Here is a 20208-nt window from a genome sequence, read left to right as displayed (position 1 = left end):
AAACATATGGATGGATACGTATCAAGAGGCATGAATGAAAATCATCCATCTCTCACAGGCACATGCAAGTAACACTTGCAGAACTGGAGGCACACACAAACCTACAAAGAGGACAAAACACAACAGCACACCGGTGGAAGGGACGCTCTATGCACACAAAGGACCCAACAACGTGCTTGGTGGCACATACATTACTCTGCTTCCAGGTCTCCTCCTCCTCCCTGTGCTATTAGCCAAATACTGATTAGCTATCAAAGCTCTACTGACAAATTTACTTTTGTGCATGCTAACACAGAGTGGCTTTCCTCCCTTTTCTAAGATATAATGCTTGAGAGCAAACAGAGAATCTTCTATGGAAGGGACAGACACGTAACACCATAACTTCCAGGCAATCTAAATGATAAAGTGGTATTTCTGGGCTCCTTTTAGAAAACAGCAGAGAGAATTGATCATAAACTGGGTCAAGATAGGTCAGCATACCTCAGAGCAGATCAGATGGCCAGAGCATCCCAGGAGGAAATGTTCTCCTGGAAGGATTATTAGGGGCACATCTGTGCCATCAGATGACCGTGCACAATACCCATCGGCTCACTGGGAGTTCAATATGGCATTTCCTTTCACAATGTGCTTTGTGCCTGACGAGCACTGCGAGTCAATCAGCGGCAGCAGTGGCCAAGCCCGTAGCTGTGCTGGAAGACCTCCCGACGTGCTGCCCCACCGAACCCTCGCGACGGCCAGAAATGCAGAGAGGCGAGGAGCGGAGGTCTAGCGCGAGATTGCTTGCGGTGCTGCTCAAAGTACACGGCCAGAGTGGAAGGGGGGACAACAACACAGCTTGTTTTGCTTTTTAGAATTCCCTTGTCACTGACCTTTACAGCAGCTTTAGGGCAGCACTGGAACCAGCTGAGCAGTTACTACTCCCAGCTGCAGAGAGAAGAGCTTTTACACCATTGCACAATGCATGTGTGTTTGGGGGGAGGAGGTTAGGGCGAGAGAACAAAGAAGGAAATCTAGTGGCACCTAAATCAAACATTATGATCAATGAGGGAGTGGGAAGAGAACCTGGGGAGTGGGAACAACCTTACAACCTTTCTGGGATCAGACAGATGGCCAACATCCACATTATTACAAAAACAAAACAAAAACAAAAAATTCCATGAATGCAAACTAGGGCACCCTGCAAGGAGACTGTAAAAATCACATCATGATAGCTTAGGCTTGTCTTTGTAATTGAGGGGCATTTCCACATGAAACAGTTCTAGTTATTTAATTGGATTTTGAGAACATTCTTGGGCAGATACTTTGTGAGTGCAAAACTGAGTAGTTCCAGTGCATTTACACTGATTTATACCATGCAAGATCTTGGCCTCTGTGAGAATTAAATCTCTTATTGCAAAAGTATCTCAGACCTTATCCAGACTCAAATATCTTATTGCATCTGGCTTTCCCATATGACTGCATCTTTCCTATACTTAATAGAAGCAACCGAGGAATATGCCAACCTTAACAGAAGTGTTTCAGATGCAGCACACAGAACAGCGTGCAGTAACAGCAGACAGAACAGAGCTCCCTGTGCCTGTTTTCTGCTGTCGCTTTTAAAAGGGATCCGGGCCCTCTCTAATCATGACTATTTCATGCCTCAAATTCCCCGCTCCATACTTGCATACAAGTTCCAAACCCATACACAAACCACAGAGATATTTTTGCTTTCTAGGAAACATCCTGCTGAAAAAAACCTGCCTCTCTAACATGATATAACTACTATAGTATGCATTCCAGATAGGCTGTAGTCACCACATACTAACTTGAGTATATAATCTTAGAGCTCCATTTTTCTGCTCAGTTTGAATCCAATGCCATTTGTTTGGGCATGATTTTCCTCCTGGAAATACCTGAGCCTGTATTTCTGCAATACAAATATCAGTGATCACTTGATCTGTGAGCACAAATAAACAGACATCTGAAAGAAAAACCTCACACAAATACTAGCAGTGTCTTAGAAGTGTACAGAAACAAATTCACACCTATTAAACCGAAGGCTGGAGCTGAAAATTCAGCCCTTAATTCTTAAAGGACAAGATGGGACAGCGACAGGCAAACCTCCAAAAGGTCATAATTCTAGCTCACTTTCCATGAGCGTTGCCAAAGTCAAATGCTTCTCAAAAGTAATTGACCTTCTCAAGCCTGCAGAAATGGGAGAAAAATGTAAAAGAAACAAGCTACCTTGGAAGATTTTTGGCAATTCTTGTGTTTAGCTGAGCAGCAGGAAATATCGTATGTCCAACCTTTCTTGTGTTATTTCAGCCCCTTCCACTTTGGGTTAAATCTGGAACCAAAGAAATGAAGACTAACAAAGAAGTATGTACATGGACTATGTTCTCTGCTCATGTGCTACACATCCATGTGCATGTGGGTTTGAGCGAGCAGGCTGGGACATTTGGAGCTTTTGATTTTCAGGAAAGGTCTCCAGCTGCGGATGGCTTGTGTGAAATTAGCGTTCTGGAGCAGACTGTCATTAACGTAGGTCTGTGTCTGCAACTTGGCCAAAGTCACAGGAACAGGTCGCTTCAGCATACAGCCAACAAACCTGAACAGGATTCAGCACTGCTGCTCTGCCCCAAGACATGGACAGACCACGCAACAAGGAGATGACAAACTAAAGTCACCCCAAGTGTATTCCCTGCCTTCTCATTCACTTCTTTGTTTTCAACGGCTGTTGCTGTGTTAGCTCCACAGCCCTGACATTGTCAGGAACTGTGCTCCAGCTTCTGTGCCCAGGAATCCCTACAAAGAGCTAGAGGTGAAATAGTGATTAGAAATGTAATTTAGAAATACTCTACCGGTTTCAAGGAGAACCCATGGATATACTGGAAAATTAAAGGATTAGAAGTCAGCATGCTACTGTTTGCTTCAATTATTTAAAATCATGGAATATCCCAAGTCAGATGGGACCCGCAAAGATTATTGGGTCCAATTCCTGGCTCCACACAGGACTCCCTAAACATTTAGCCACATCTGAGATCATTGCCCAAGTGCTCCTTGAGCTCTGGCAGGCTCGGTGCTGTGACCATGTCCCTGGGGATCCTGTTCCAGGGCCCAACCACCCTTTCAGAACCTTTTCCTGATACCCAGTCTGAACCTCTCCTGACACAGTTTCATGTCATTCCCATTTTTGGGGTATTAACTGAAACCCCCAAAGTGATATGACATTAGAAGCAGTCAGACAAAAATATGGCTCAGGACAGAATTAACTCCTCTTTAAAGAAGAACTTGCAATTTAGTAAAACACTGCTTTTATGATTTAAAAGAACCTAGTGACAATATTCCACCATCCTACTTGGAAAGGCTTTTCAATGCTGACTGCTTTCATGGCTAAAAGAGGGCATCTTCTCTCTGCTCTGAAGCTGCTTAGTCCCCGTGTGCATTCATTGGATTTTTCATATCCTCTATTATTAGATTTCCAAACTCCAATCATCAGATTACTGTTTCCTAACCATATACTTAAAGATCACGATGATCAAGTCACCTCTTAATCTTCTTGAGTCAAATACTTTAAGACTTGTTACAAATCCTATAATTACTCTCAAGATTGTTTTTTCCTCTAAATCCTCTCTCATACAATATCCTTCTTAAGCTGTGGACACCAGAACTGGACAAACTACTCCAGCAGCAGCTTCCCCATTGTCAGCACCAGGATAACACAACCTCCCCGTCCTGTTCAATGCTTCTGTGTTTACAAAGCAAACGATGACTCTAAACCTTTGGCCGCAGCATCACATCGACAGTTCACATTCAGATGCTTTATCTACTCCGACACGGCGCTACTCCTACCCAGTTAGCTTCCAGGTGAAGGATCCTTCCCCCGGCAGCCAGCCTTTCTGTACGACCTGCCTCCTTTCTATATGTATGACTTCACATTTGGCTTTACTCTGATGCATACTGTTTGCATGTTCTCAATTTATGAAAACACCCAAATGAGAGTCCTGTGTTGGTCATTGTTTACCACTCCCTGAACTCTGCAACATCTGCAAAATTTATCAGCCCTGATTTTATGTTTTCTTGCAGGTTGTTGACAGAAAATATTAACTAGTAAAGAGCCAAGATTGCATTGTGCTGAATAGGAGGGAATGGGGCCAGAGTCACACTGTTCAGGCAACAGCTCTGTTTTTCAGTAGGGGAAAACAAATACCTGTGATAATCACGAATACGAGCTTACACAAGTCAAGAGAAAAAGATTGGACAAATAGATAAGGATGAGATTGGCAAGATCTGCCTCTTTTTCTCTCTTCGGCACTCTACAACCTCAGTTCTCTCTTTCGAGCTGCACAAGGCTGCAGGGACCTGGTGTGACCCGGGCCAAGGGGACTGCTGGGCTGAGCATTTCTTTCTTTCAGTATAGCGGCGTGGCATTTGCCGTTTACCACATCATACATGATCAAAGAGCTGCGCGGGTGTTATTACCTCTTCCTTACACACAGTGTCCCTCTGAGGACTGCTGAGAGCCATTATCCCACCTTCGCAGATGCAAAGGACAGAGCTGAAGGCACCTCAGAGCAGCTGCAGAGTAACTAAAATCCCAGAGCAATCTGTGCACCTCCAAGCGCTCTGGCCCAGAATAAGAAGCCTGAATTAACAGAAGAGGGAGCCTACTTCTCTCAACACAGCAGTTTCACCACTGTCTAACCAAACACCCTTTCTTTCTCCCAAAGCATCTAATTTATTGCTAAAGGAAATTGCTGTTCTCTTCCCGAAACCACCAGCAAAAAAAAAAAAAGGGAACCTTTTGCAACTGCCTTTGTTTTCCTCTCTGCCAGCGAGTCTCTGCCTCGCCTCTCCTTACAGAACATCTTGTTGCAGTGCCCATAACATCCCCATAAAAACGTGTGCCTCGTCAAGCCTGCCCTGTCACCAGTGTTTGACAAGTGTCAGAGAAACCCCATAAAAGCCAGGCTGCAAGCTCATCAGCGCAAAGGACACCATGTGTTGAACACATTGACAACTCTCAATAAACAACGTCTCTGCCGAACAGCTGGTTGGGCTGCTTGGGTTTGGAAGAATGTCGTCCACATTGCCTACTTACGTGCGTGCTCCTCGGTGATGCACTGAGGATCCTGTGCATGGGGAGCGGAAATACGTCACTTCCAGAAGATACCAAAATGTTTTTTTTTTTTTTTTTTTGTTTTTTTTTTAATGTATCTGAACAGAAGTTTAGATCCCGATTCAAGGTTTCTGGCCCACTTCAGTACTACAGATGTGCAATAAAGTGGTGGCTTCTTGATACAGGCGCAAGAGACGTTTATCCCGAGGGAGGGGATATGAGAGGTGATGGTAGGAAGAGCTGCTCTAATCTCGTTTCCTTCTTCCCTCTCTCTCATGAGATACACAGATCCCATTTCATATAGTGCTTTCTTAAGTACCAGAGCACAGAAATGGTTAGAGGGCATGCTCGCCAAAACAGTTTGGCCATCACAGTGGGTCAGACACCACACGGCTGGGGCAGAAGGGCCCCTGCCTCTCTGCCTCTGCCTTCAGCACTTGAGACAGAGGAAAGTTCGGTCCAGGGCTCACCTCCCTACTGCTGGGACGTGTGTCCTCCGCGAGTGCAAGGGCTCCTGGCCCACCTTTGCTGCCAAATCCCAACCCTGCAGACACCAGGCCAGAGAAGAAACACAGATCCCCGTGCAGCTCATTTGGCCTCTGAGATGCAGCTGCTGTTGCTTCTCTCTCTGGCTTGTTCCATGGAGCCTGCAGGTGTTTGGATACGGCCATTTCCCAGTAAAACTGGTGGTATGCTGATGTTTAAAATAAAATAAAATAAACCCCTAGTATTACGGCGTATAGCTGAAGACCACCCCAGATTTAGCATTGCCTCTGGTGAGACACAGAATGTAAACAGTCTGTTTGATTAAACCATCCCGAGCAAGAGGACTTTGGGGAATTCCAATCTTTCCCAGCTCAAAGAAGAGCAGAAGATACGCTGGTACTCTGCTCTTCATTAATTCAGAGCTCTTCAAAGGGCAAGAACGAAGCACACAACTTTCCTCCTAGGACAAACTGTTGATAGTTATCCTGGAATTCTTGGAGGAAGCTCACCAGTATAAATCAGGTCCATTTTCCCCCCTTCTCTTTTTAATCTGTTCACAGGCAACGAGATTGTGCAACAACTGATAAACTCTGCCCATGCTGCGATGCAAAATGCTCGGTTCTGATTGTCTCCCCCCTGCATTAGGGTGGGAGGTGGAGAGACCACACTGGAACAGTCTTACAGATAAGGCTATTAATTACATGCCAGAAAATATTTGTACAATAAGAGAAACTGCTCTTCCAACAAAAAGCAACAGATAAGACTACTTGAAACCATCACATTTTAAGGTAAAGAGATTCTGCCAGCACTGGAGACCTTTTGTAATACATCTAAACTTTCGAGGCTCCTAGAACTAAAGGCAGGACCACAGCTTTCACGTCTAGAATACCTGGGAAGGCTCGCGCATCCCCACTTGCCAAAGGCACTCACTCCTTTTAGAGGAGGAAGAGGGGGAGCCTGGGGCAGGAGCACTGCGCTGATAGCACAGCTCTGGGTGAGCAAGGAACCACAACCCTACCAGTGCAGCCTCCCCCACTCCCACAGCTTTTCTTTATCTCATCGTTTTCCCATGCATCTTGAATAGCCAGAGAGGCTTTCAAAGGAGGATTCCAGTGTCTCCTGGAGGGAACCAACCCCCTAATTCCCTTACCTCCCATCTGAGACCACCAAGGTTCAATCCGAAAAGCACAAGCCAGGAGAAGTCACAAGAAAATGATCTTTTGCTTGGGTTCCCCCTGTGCTGGGGGGGGGGGGTTTAGGGGGCCTCTGGAGCAAGCGAAAGCATTTTGTGTTTTCCAGCTGACAGCACCATTACCATGCCTGTCTGTCCTTGCTGCAGAGCTCACGGTGAGTGCACAGCCCCGTGTTAGCTACTTCCTCGGCCCCTGCTCACCCCTAGCTCCTTACACCGGTGGCCCAGTGAGAGAGATGCGTGACACCAGATATATCAGCCATGTGCTCGGACTACAGAGCAGGATAATTGTCCTTTGGGCTATTTTAGTCCTTTTACAGCCTTTGCACAACTCCCAAGCAACAAACAGTATTGCCAGGAGCCAGAATCTAGATTTCAGTGGGGAGAAAGGTAGAAGAGAAGAGAGAATTGGTGGATTTATCAACAAGGAATCCTACAAGTTCATTCAAGCTCATCCCCCTGCTTGGGGTTCCCAAAAACTGCCCAGGCTGTTCATTATTCTGAAGCAGATTGACGATAGAATTTGACTCCCTCTTTTTTTTTTTCCCCCATTTTCCACGACAGAGGGAAAAGAAGAGAAAGACACACAGTCAGACAGGCTGACATCTCATCAAAGCAATTCCTACAAGCAGATGTAGAGTAGGAAACATTCAGCAACCCTGCTGGCTCCAACCCACAGCCTGGACCTGAGTGCCTGGTTGATTTTCATTAACTAACTTTTCTTCCTGTGAACTTCCTCTGAGGGTGTTTGTTTATAAACAGAGGAGGGGATATTATTGCTGGAGATGGGGCAGTAATGGGAAGGGGTGAAGGAGTTTACAGCCACAAGACTGGAGAGCAGGGTTTAGAAGTGTTTGTTGCTGGAAACACAAAGGGCTCACTGTAAAAGTGGTATATTGCCTAATGTTACAGCCTGGAGGGAATATGATAGGTATATGCAGAACATGCTCCAAAAAGTAAAAACAACCCCGCATTGTACAAAGACATCCCACTGCATCACCGCGACCGTTACACACCCAAACTAAACCATCCACGGCAGCGACGGTGGCTGGAGGCTGCTCTCCATGATATCCATTTCTCTCTCAGCTGGTTCCTTTTCCCCGTGGCACGCTCCCTGTCTCGGCCCCAGGTCCTACACGTTCACCCGCCTGGAGCAGCCCCCTGACTTCCTCGCCAAAGGAGTAACTTTAGGTTTACACTGGTGCGCTCAACAGCACAATCTGGCTTGGACTCCTTACCCTTCCCTCTGCCAAGTACATGTTTCAAAACTGTGTGCGTAATGCATTTAGTTAACATTTGCTTTTTCTCCCAGTACTCCTTTTCTCCCTGAACATCTCCATTCATGAGCTACAGCACGGGAGGCTTCCAATTCTTGTCTAGCTCATGCCGAAAATGATTCCCATTAAATTATCACTGGTGAAAGGTGCTGTTTTGACCTCGGAGAGGCTGCTCTGTTTATCCACAAGACAGATGCAATGTAAGACAGTAGTAATGCAAGCTCCTGATCTCAACCTTAGCACCTCAGTCTTTACAAGTGCAGATGCTGCTGAATTCAGAGCAAAACACCGTTCCTGTGGATCATACAATGCACAGCTTCCCTGCTGGAGCTTCCAGCAGAACTCCTGGTTGTCCAGCCAAGCACTAGATGATGCCCCCCCAAAACAGTTACTGGGCACTAAAGTACAAAGCCCCTTTCTGCAACCATTCATCTCATCCATATTTAACTTTGGGGAAAATCAGTTGGTTTTGCCCTTAATTAATACCTTTGGCAATATAGTGCCAGGTTTTCAGCAATTCTCAGGAAATGCTTAGCAGCTACAACTTACATGTTTTACAAGCAGTTTCAGCAAGTCGTCATATTAATCAATGTGAAGATGTTATCAAAAATAGCACAGTATTCCAACTCAAACTGACGTACCCTGAGCTGAGGGGCTCTGGTGATACTTGCTCTCCTCTCCCACTTTTGGCTGCATACACGGCTCCCCTTGAGAAACGCAGTAACTCACACTGACTCGCATCGCCAGCAGGTCTGGATCAGAGAGCTTAATTCAAGACCATCTCATTTTCTGCCATGTCCAAAGAGCTCCTGTCACAAGTGCCAGCTGGTCTCCCTTCCTCACCCACCCTCATGTTGGCAGTGTTTTCAATGGTCTGACGCCTGGTGAAGGACTTCATCACCACCACCATCAGCTCAGCACAGTAATAACCCACCGAAGAACCATCGAAAGCTACAACAGCCTACATAAATTAAAGAGAGTCCACTTCACATGGAGGACAAGCCAGGCTGAGGAATAACCAGCATCACCACTAAAAATGGGCTTAACAAATAGCCAAGTCTGCTGGGATCCGTTTCCAGCTCCATCTCAGACACATCAGAGCATCCTGCTGTACCTCAGTTTCCCTGGCTTTAAGGACAACGCTCTCTCACGCCTGAGAAATGTATCACCACCATCAGCAGGATGTTTGGAGGCAGTTACCAGGACTACAAAACTGCAATCGTACTGCAATGATAAAGGAAAACAACAGCGCTAGAATACATTAGGACAGAAGAAAAACAACCTACATTCAAAACTAAGCAACACTGGTAACAGCAAAGGTCTGTCCTTTCCATTTCTTTCCCTCACAGTCTTAAATAAAACAAACAAAACAACGGTGATAAGATCTTTCCTCAATCCAGTGGATGATCTTTGCGAATATGCTTCCAACACTAACAGCAGAGAACAGGCATGGAAGGAGAGGCAGGAGGAGAGGAGCCTGCAGCTGATGCTTGGTGTCGGGAACAGGCCTGCTCTTCTTTCTCCCAGTTCCATGACGACAGAAGACTCCAGGGAATCAGATGAGGGAGGGGAAGATGGGTCAGAGGAGAGAAATCCATATGGGAAAGTGATTTAAAGCAAGTAAAGAGACAATAAATTACATAAGGAGATGGAGGAAAAACACAGCAGAGGGGATGAAGGAGAAGAGATAAAAGGGCCCTGAGTATCACTCAAAAGGAAGACTCAAGGAAAGCCTACCAGACCCCAGGAGTTAATCAGCAAAGAACAGAGTGGTTTTCTTCTCTAACACAGCAATTCTTTTGCTTTCTTGAGCTGGTATCATATCTCTCAGATGCTGCTTCACCAGGCCAATTCCAGATGCTTCTCAGTTTCACTTCACCCTCACTCCCTCTTTGTGAGAACAACTGCTCGCTCCTTGTTTGTGCACGGCTAGGATGGATATTAAACAGAACAATATCAATAATTCCCAGAAAATATGCATGAGCATATGCCTGACTCAGCACACAAACACACAACTTGCTTACCCTCCGTTCCCACAGCATTTCCAACACCAGTTGGCTGCAGCTACCAACCTGGGAGCCACCCTTGGTCTGCAGGGAGGGGACAGCACCCTTGGATGGTGAAAGAAAAGGAGAACTACGGAGAGTGTGGGGTTATCCATGGCATGCGCGTGCTAGGGAGGAAGAAAACTGCAATTGTGCAGAGCAGGAAAAAGGGAAAGACGGGGGAATCAAGGACACCAGATAGTAGAGAATAAGCCGAGACTATGATGGTGATAAGAGAGGGTGGAGGGATTGGACGGGAACGTTACACACTTACATCACCCAGCAAAACAGAAAACCGGACAGCGTGTTTTCAATAAGTGCTCGTTTTAACACTGAAAAAAAAAAGGAGAAAGGTTGAAAGAGACAGAGGCCAAAGTGGGATTTGGAGTATAGCAAAAACAACTAAAATAAACATGTCCCCTTCCCCTGGCCAATTTCTCTGACGTTAAGGCTTTGCAATTTTTCTTCTCTTGTATCCAAAGCAAGAAACTACAGCAAAATAAAGGATGTTAATGCAAGGACCACAGAAGGGTCTGGGACACAGAGGAGGGATGCAAAAGACACTCTGAAATCAGCGCCTAAGCCAGAGTCAGCCAAGGTCAATGGCATTTTTAATGATCTTGAATAGGTTTAGGATCAAATCCATGCATAAATCTAACAACATGAACCCATTCCCATTCTCACCAAGGGATAATCAGAGTTGTGTCTATGTTTGTTCACATTTTTAACTACGACACATACTGAACCTACACTTGGTGCTGCCAACTTCATGGATATTGAATGTTCTTAACTAAGCAAATTGTTCAGATTGCTATGAACAAGGATAGGATGAAGAAAAAATCTGGGATAAGATGTTCACTTTTAGTCTCTTTTTAACTCCTTTTACTTGTTTTCCAGAGTTCTGCTCTGCTCGTGTTCAGAGTAAGAGCGCTTTGACTTTATGGATGGCTGTGGGGAGAGCAAACTTTATAAAAGGCACTAACATCAAATCAAAGCAGTTTACAAGAACTGCCACTTGTGTCAGAATATGTAGGGAAATAAACAAGCTGTTTTTCCTTGATCATTGGAGTTTAAATGCTCTATTGATCTGGGAAAAAAATCAAAGGTGCTTTTGGAAATTGTGTGTGTATGTGCATGCATGCTCACACCAGAGAAAACGAAGAGAAGGTTAGGGACAAGCAGAAATTAGCAGAAGACCAAGCAAGCATTTCTTCTGCACAGAAAGCTCAATTAAAACTAAGAATCACACCCAGGCGCCAGCTACTATAAGGTAGAGAAATGTTCATAAAGCAACATAAGGTCAGAAGAAAGGTACACCTTCATTTTTAGAAGTCTCACTTTTGGACAAAATAAAAATAAAAAAAGGACAGCACATGCCTTGTTCTGTGCCTAGAACACACGAACCAAATGCTCAAAACCAAGGAAATGGAAGAGTCCAGGACACTTTCCATATATGAAATAGAAGAATTAATATATAATGAAAGATTAATATATAATACATAATGGTTAAATGAAGGAAAAGGTGATGTTAGACTAGCTGATACAGTTGGGAGAAAAGTGTAGAGGTTTTTGATCAAACAAGACTTTTCTGATCAACTTTCAAAATAATCTGGAAGAAGCAAAAATGCAATGATGTGAATGTGTTCTTTCTTCCTACAATGGGATGGAGGAACTGCCACACAGATGAAGATCAGAGAAGGGTGGGAAATATTTGATATAATATTTTTCTCAGGAAAACGGGAAATTAATCAAAACAGACTATCTGTGGGAAAGGATCAGTTTTGGCAAATATTCTAACTTAAAATTTCAATAGAAGTTTTGTAATTGTCAAAACACCTGATTCTTTTTTAACCTTCCGAAAATAAGAAAGCTGATATCTTTTACCAGAAAATGTTTTCCTTTCTCATAGTTAACACTTTTCTAAATCAATGCTTTGGATTTCTAGGTACTTAAGATGTTGTCAATCTGTCCTTCTCTCTTCCTGTCTTACATTATAGTGGTGACTCTGGGTCTTAGCTAAAGGTCTTTGGTTTATAGTAGAGTGCTGGGAAATTTTCTGTGGCCTGTGCTGTATCAGAACCTACAAAGTGGATATTCTGTGAATGTTTGGACTAATTATCTACTGTTATATCCCCGACACTGCAGGGGACTAAATTTGGCAACCCAGGTGGTCCCTTCTCTGCTTGTGCTCCTATAATTTCTTTCAGAGAAAAGAAAAGAGGAGCTGAAAAAACAACAGCTAAAATTGGAAGCAAAACTATTATACGGGAACATTTCAGCTGACCCCAGCCACGGAAGGGTTTATTTTTGTTTTTTCAGTGTGTCTTTTTGAAAAAAGCCACTATAATTTGGCTCTCAATTCTGGCTCAGGCCAGCCTGAGCAATGGAAATCCAAGGTGAAAGTGCCCAGTTAATCCCCTGGTCCTGAGAGCACCTAACACCCACTGGTCCTGCAGTATTTTTATGCTGAAGCTGCTCAGGCTGGCATCCCTCTTGCGACAGACCTGAGGAGCTCGGCACCTCTGTGTGGGCCAAGCCAGAGCGGGCTCCAGAAGACATTTCTCCACCAGGGCTCTCTGCTCCATGCTGCTGGCACGTCCCGACCACACAGAACTGGGGTCTGTCCCAGAGGCCAGGGAAGTGCCCACCAGCATTTCGGCTCTTCGCTGGTTGAGGCACCCAGCTGGGGATCGCCCTCAGCAGAGGCTAGTGAACACAAGAGTCTCAAGGGTACAGCGCCAGCAGACTCCTGCACCTGCTTTGGAAGCAGAGACCTGTCCCGATCTTCATGAGAAAGGTGAGAGGCACCTACCTTTGTGAAAGGGTTTGGGGTAGGGGCCCCATGCAGCCCACATCATCCCTTCCAGCTACTCCAGCATTCGGTGAGACCTCTGGGATTTGGGATTTAGCACATCCCTCACTATGCCTCACGTGACCAGGTTGGTCGGTGGTCTCCTCCGCATCCCTTGGTGTGTCAGTGGCCTTGGGACCTCCTCAGCCACCTGCAGCGTTCCCCCAGCATCATGTGAGGAGGTGACATGGGGACCTGGAGAGCAGCTTCAACCCGAGGCGATAACTTCTGGGCATCTGGGTCCATCTTTCTGCGATTCTTCAGTGTTCGAAGGCTCTCTGAGGGCTTCCTCTCACTCTCGCCACTGAGGCCCTCCCACTGCTCTGTGCTTCTCCAGACGTCTTCCCCAAATCCCTGCAGAGAGCCCCGCTCCCGCAGTCCCTCCGAACACCGGCCCCTCAGCCGGCTTTCTGCCTCTTGCAAGCTCTTCTAACTGGAATAGGCTGGCTTGAAATAAATCAGGACAAAATGAAGTTTGGGGAGTCGAGCTCAGCCTGGGACACAGCTCCGTGCCTACAGGAGGCAGCCATACATCATTTAGGAATCTAAATTTACCATCCTTCACACATAAAGAGGCAAACTTCCCTCTTTTTTTTTTTTTTCTTTCCTTTAATTACCATTTAATTGAATAGAGCAGCCCACGAGTAAGTGCTTTAAGAAAATAAAACATGTTCGTCAGACTGTTCTGAATCTGGTGTGCAGCCGGTTGAATGCGACCAGTTGAAATTGGAAGTCTTACGGAAAGAAAAATCCTTTTTCCAGTTCCCGTTTCTGACTCTTGTCCCAGCTTCTGCAGGCTGGAGGAAATGAGCTGCTCAAACGCAAATATTTAGCAAATGACAAGCTACGCCGTATTTTTTCAGTGGCCTATTAGTCACGGCTTACCCGGATCCGTAGGCACGAAGTGGCTGATCGTCTGAACCCGGCTGCCGGGAAGCTGGAGGCACGGGGCTACCTCTATCCCTGGGGGCTGGGGACTGGGGGCTTGTCACCCATCGCAGCGGCCGTGCAGATGTGTGAGACCCAGCCCTGAGGCCCAGCCGGCGTTGTGCTCCTGCCCCTGGCCCATGCTAATTAAATCACAGGCCTTGCATTTGGCTCATTCCGTAGTCCTTCATCTCAGTACTTCGTAACAGATCAAAACAAGCGAATCCGTGTAAGGAGGCAACAGGCTGTTGTAGATGAGAACGTGCTGCATTTTCTGCCTGCCTATTATTTTGATGCCAGTGAAACTGTGTGTAAACTCTGTGTGAAGAGCCCCTCGAGCTCCCAGCGCACCTGCTACGGGCATCGGCCCTGGGGACAGGCCCCGGCTCCCTGCTTCCACCTGAGCTGTATTAATGCAGCACCAGACTCCAAAACTCCAGAAGTGAACCAAATGAAACCAAAACCCAAACGTATATTCCTAAACCCTGCAGAGGGAACGGACTTATGCAGTGTCAATTACATATCTGTATAATTGCCCAATTATTGGCCCCCGACACAGATGTTTCTCAGTCTCTCACACGCAAGAGCTGCGGCTTTAAGTGAGCTCCACTGTGCTGATTTTGGCGTTTCTTTCCCTTTGGATTCTGCTGCAGTTTTATGTTCACCAAGGACTGAAGTTGGGAAAACATAGGCACTCCCTTACATACGAAGCTTTATTAAGTTGGGATCATGCTCTCTGTTGGCAGGCAGAGGAATAGAGAGACAGAGGAGAATGAAACTGGGAAGGGAAAAAAAAACAAAACAAAACACAAATAACTTTCACTCTTCAGAGCAGGCACGCCTTCTTACTCCAGCTCCCGCTGCCGATCATTCATCCCGCTCCTCTCAGCTCCCAGCCAGTAAAGAGTCAACATCTCCTTCCTATGAAAACATGAGCTCTCCTGCTCCTGAGCCATACACCAGAAAACACACTGACAGGGACTCTGGAGGATCCTGTTTCTCAGGATGGGGTCGCATTTCCACGGTAGAACTGAAATATCTTTGATTACAACAGAAGCAAGGTCAACGGGGCTTTGAAGCGTCTTATTTTTGCATGGCACGCGTATTATCTAACTTGATTACAGTCCGGACCTTAACTCCTTCGTTCACAACTAGGGATGCATGCAAAGGCTCGTTGGGGGAAAGCGCGCAACCTTGCATGATTAATACCATGTGCACACGCGTGTATTTATAAGAGGGATGTACTGTGCTGTGTGGTAGGTACGCACATCCAAGGAGTGTTTGTCCAAGAACTATGTGGCCCAGGGAGGGACCCAAGTACGCACGAGCTGAGAGCTGCCGCCGCTGGAGCCGCACCGCAGGAGCCGCACAAACGAAGCCCAGCCCAGCTCCGAAAATGCTGCTGAGCTTTTGCGTAACACAGATCAATGGGTCAGACTTCTAGTTTCCCAACAGCTTTCCCTGACAAATGCCAGAACAGATATCAGTGAAGTCAAACAGGGCAGCAATAACATCACTGCCAACCAGCGTGAAAATTGGCAGAGCCTGGCACCAAGGACTGCCTATCATCAGAGACAGGGCATGGCCCGGCGCAATGACGAACCCACTTAACAGCACTGTAAAATTAGCCATTTATGAAAACAAATTGAATACTGCAGCAGAGGGTGACGTAAGGAGAGTTGGCTCCAGACAGAAACAGAAACTCCTGTAGCCTGGATTAGCAGAAGAGCTCCTTTCTATCAGGGCTCAGGCGCAGGAGCTGATAACAACTCGGGTCCTACATGAGATTTTTAACAGACGGGCAGGCTTCCCCCACAGGCACGCGTGGGGCTCCTACACAACTCGCAGTGACTACTTGCACGCCAGGCAGGAACGAAGAGCAGCAGGGAGCAGAGGCAGAGGGTGGGGGGCAGAAGGCAGACGAGGGTACAAGAAGGGCTCTGGCAATGAGGTGTCCTCCAGTCGGTCCTGCCCTCCCCACCAGATCTGCAGTCCCACCACGTCCCACTTTTCAGAAGTTGGGGAGAAACTCGCTCCTGGCAGCGTCTGCAGACTGACCTGCTCCCTGCCCGCCCCCAGCACCCAGAAGGGCTCTGGGTGTCGGCGGGGTCCTACAGATGCGGCGTCAACAGCAGAACAGGGCTCCTGCGTCTGTCACATCCCAAAACAGTGAAAATGAGAAAGCCAAGCGTTTTGGCAGCCAGAACCCTTGATTTCCTCATTGAGGGAAGCGTAATCTCTCCCTAAGCTTGCTGCAGGTCTGGGAGGCTGTGGTGTGCGGAGGATACTCCGAGTGAGTTCCTCTTGGACCCCTTCCAGGTGTTTACACACAGAGCCAAACCTGGCTCCTCTTCAAGAGTGTGTGCGAGGGGGGAAGGGGGAGTTTAAAAATAAAATAAAAATCACAAAGTCCTCCCGAGCTGAGCTGCAAGCTCAACAGTGCTAAACTGGGACATTTATTTTCATTTTTCACAGTGGAATGTTATTTCCATGCATAAAATGGGTCAAGTGTTTTACACAGGCAACAAACCAACCTCCCCCATCCAATTAAAGTATTTTACTACAAATGATCTTTGTGTGTGTTTGTCCAGGTCCCCTATTGTATGAATTACAGATACTTGCACCTAAGACGGACACGGGGTCCCAGGTGCTGGATTAAACACAAACAAACACACGGAGCGCATTGTGCCACTGGCGAGATCTGTGCAAACCCCAGTGCTGCCCGCCCTAAGTTGAAAGGGAAGCACTTCGAGCCCTGGGGTTTAAGTTAAGATTGGGAAACAGAAGAGTGGAGCATGAGAAAGCCAGGGGAAATAATGCAAGTAATAAACTATTTCTCCTATGAAATTGCTCGCCTGGCTGTCCTACTACAAGCAAAGGGGAGCAGCCCTTGCCCGGCACCTCCTGCCCACACACTGCGTCCCCCTCCCCACCAGCGAGCCGAGCAGCTGGGACTGGGGAAAGTTAAGGAGCCGCGCTGCCGAGTTCATCTCCCTTTCTGTTTTCCCCAGGACAAAGCAACTTTGCCGAGAGGCGACAGTGGCGTGGGTCGGGGACGGGGCAGAGGAGGCGGAGGAGATGGCAGGGGGCCGGTGGCAGGGCAGCGAGCGGGGCTGGTGGCCACGGTACCCGCGGCACAAGCATCCGCCGCCTTCTCGTAGGAAGTGACTCCGGTTAAAGGGAAAGGGGAAATCCTCCCTGTCTCTTTAAGGCATCCTAGGACATGGAAACTTCGTACTTTCAGGGAATCTCCTTGCCAAAAGAACTGTAAAACATGTCTTCCTCCCCCCCCACCCCACCCCTGCCCGCTCCTCTTTCTGACTTGTTTTCCTTTTTTTTTTTTTTTTTTTTTTTAAGGGCATTTCCATTTTCTATGACTTCCTTCAGAGCAAAGATGGATGTGGCGACATTTATAAGGGTTTGTAACCCTCCGAAAAGTATCCGATTTCACGACAACTTCGCTGCACTTTATCACTAAAGCGGGGAGAGGGAGGGAGGCGGCGGGAGGGAGGGGGAGAGGGAGCGACCGCACGGGAAAAGGACCCAAATTCATGATGGGCTCATAAAATTTAAATAAGAAAAGTGCAATATCCCTCATTATTGTTCAGCTCAGACAGCTTAGACTGGTAGCTGCTTTTAGTACTAAATGGTTTTATAGGGCTATTTGACCTTACAATCATTTGTGTTACACTTGCCGTTTCTAAGGGGAGACAAAAATACTCGACATCCTCTAGCTGCAGCGCTAGTCCCAGCCCTAGCTGAGTGTCGAGGGGTTGGGAACTTTATAAACTCATTTGATTCATTTGAGGTTTCACAATAGCCAAAAGTTCCTTTATAGCTTTTTGGAAACCACATGCTAACATAGCATCTAAAAAGGTAACAGTGAAAGTACACTAAAGAGCTAATAAAACTAAGGAAATCGTAGAGGGACCTTCCACATACATTTCTTTGCAGCCACACACCAGACATACATTTCTTTTCATACATGCATACAAGCTACTTTTAAAAGCTCTACTTACAGTTTTCTGACCTGCAAATGAGTTAAAAACCCACCGTAAGAGCTCTCTCCCCTGTCTGCATCTCAATCCAGACAGACAGAAATACAGAAACTACCCAGGATACTGCCATTTCCCTATGCAAAAGTTTACATAACTTTTTCTGCGAGCATATACTTTCAGCCAGTTTGCCGAGCTCCACTATTCCCCCGAATATATATATAATAAACACAGCCGTGCATGTTTACACATGCACTCCCGTACGCACGTATGTTGCAAGGCACACGCACATTTAAATGCACACACACACACACTACACACACGCACGCCTACAGCTGGCTGCTCTGCCGGCTCCCGGAACGTAAAAGGGATGCTGCAGCCCCAGGCACGACGAACTACCTACCTGCAATGACAGCCGGAGATCTCTGTCCTCCTTCAGCTTTCAGCCACACTTGCAAAGTGAAGGCATCTCGGGGCAGCTCAATATCTGCCTTCAGCCGCAGCTGATCACCTTGTCCACTGAAATAGAGCGCCCTGCTCGGGGTAAGGGACTCCTCTTCGTCCTTTACCTCCCGCTGTTGCCTCCTGCGGGGGACATGCCCAGGCTCCAGCCCAGCAGTGGAGCGCCTTCCTCGGGCTAACCTGGTGGCACAGGTGCCCGGGGCAGTGTAGAGGAGCTGGCGGCTGTGCCTGGTGTCCCTTCTTGCCCTGCGGGAGCGCTCGTCCATCCCACATTCGGGTCCACTGGCTAGGGCTGTACAGAGAAGCGCAAGAGGCAGCAGCAAACTCCAGAGCTGCATTTCCAATCTTCCCCCCCCTTCTCCCCTGCAAATCCTCCCGATCTGCCAGCTTTGGGCTCCTCCTTGCCTTGACTTTCTTCTCTTGTTCACCCTTCTTGGTATTTGCTCTTTTTATAACCCTTCTCAGTTGCTTTTTCTTTTCTTTTTTTCTTTTTCTTTCTTTCTTTTTCCTGCTTATAGATTTTTTTTTCCTTAAAACAAATAAAAATAAAATAAATCAAAACTCCTTCTTGGTTGAAATGTATTTCTCTGTTCTTCCTCCTCTATCTGTCTTCTTCTCCTCTATTCCTCCACAGCTGGAATTCCTCTCTCTCTTCTTTTCTCTGCTGGATTTTCTTCCCTTTATTTTTTTTTTCTTCTTAAAAAAAACACACACACACACTCACACACACACAAAACAAAACAAAAAAAAAACAAAACAACCCCCCCAGCTTTCTCCAAGACTCAGACCCACTGATTTCCCTCCCCCCAAAAGATGCTCTAATCTATTTATTTTTTTGGCCTCCTTTATAACATAAGCCACAACCCCCTCCTTCCCCCCAACCTCCCCCCCTCCCTTCTTCTCCACAAAATGAAAGAAAAGAGAAAAAGCCCCTCAGAAGATGAGTAAACAAGAATATGCTAATCTACTCTAGGGTGCTCCACCTTCCCAATTGAATGATTCCCATTAAAACTGCAGGGATCATGACTAATCAATCAGCTTGAAGGAGCAGATAGCTCCAGAGGTTCAAACACTTTTGCTGTTTTCTTTTTTCCCCCTTCTTCTCTCCTCTTCCTCTTTCCCCCTATCACTTTCCCCTCTCTTATTTATTTTTTTTAAAGAAGACAATCAAGATGAATGGATCAATGTGATAAAAATCCTGCACCCCCCTTTTTGCAATCTCCCCAGCTTTCTTTCTCAGTCCAGTCCAAAACACACATTCCTATTTTTTTTTCTTGGCAAAAGAGAAAGCTATTTCTCCTCTCAGACTCCCCGTTGCACTTTGCTGGTAAACCTTATGCTCCTCTGCAGCACATAAAGAGTCTTGAAACTTGAGTCTCAGATATTTTTTTAATTGCTTTCTTTCTTTCTTTCTTTTTCACTCTCTCTCTCTCTTTTCCTAATTCTTTCTTTTCCTCTTATTATTTTCTTAAAGTTATGCAATCAGCCAGGCTCCCCCTTTTGTGGTCCCCCTCAGTGCAGTTGTGTGCAGCTAATCCAAATGTTGCATCAAAAGGTCCCCATCGAATCATCAGGAGCTAAAAGGAGAGAAGCTTTTTGAAGAGCATTTGCCTTCCAGAAGCTGTAGCAACAGAGCAGGATTTGGCTTTTGAGTGCTCCCAAAGACTCCTGTTTTGTTTTTGAAATAATAATAATAAAAAAAAATAATATTAATTTTATTGGTGGATTGAGTCAAAAAATCCTCTCTCAATATTGCTAATTTTTCAGTCTAAAGAATTCAGCTCCCCTGGTTTCCTTGGCTTAGTTGTAGCCACAGGTAAGATTCTGGCTGCTTGCTGGTTTGTAGATCTCTGTTTCTGAGCTGGGACGTTTCTT

The 20208-nt window shown here is 46.3% G+C and overlaps 1 protein-coding gene across 7 annotated transcripts in view; it reads right to left on the bottom strand.

Moving 5' to 3' along the window:
• PAPPA (pappalysin 1) overlaps positions 1–20208 on the bottom strand; it is a 384400-nt gene that overhangs the window by 164711 nt on the left and 199481 nt on the right. Inside the window, exon 1 of one of the 7 annotated variants that reach the window (XM_068656708.1) lies at positions 18275–19163. The exons of 5 other annotated variants lie outside the window; for them this stretch is intronic. In XM_068656708.1, coding sequence (XP_068512809.1) covers positions 18275–18671 — 397 coding nt within the window. In that variant the 5' untranslated portion in view covers positions 18672–19163. Of the gene's footprint in view, positions 1–9790; positions 9943–18274; positions 19164–20208 lie in introns of those variants that run through there. One more of the 7 variants, XM_068656715.1, reaches the window with a different exon arrangement.

Source organism: Anas acuta, chromosome 20 (assembly GCF_963932015.1).
Source record: "Anas acuta chromosome 20, bAnaAcu1.1, whole genome shotgun sequence".
Taxonomy (NCBI): domain Eukaryota; kingdom Metazoa; phylum Chordata; class Aves; order Anseriformes; family Anatidae; genus Anas; species Anas acuta.
Note: the sequence above shows the minus strand (reverse complement) of the source record. Positions and strands in the feature narration are given on the sequence as shown.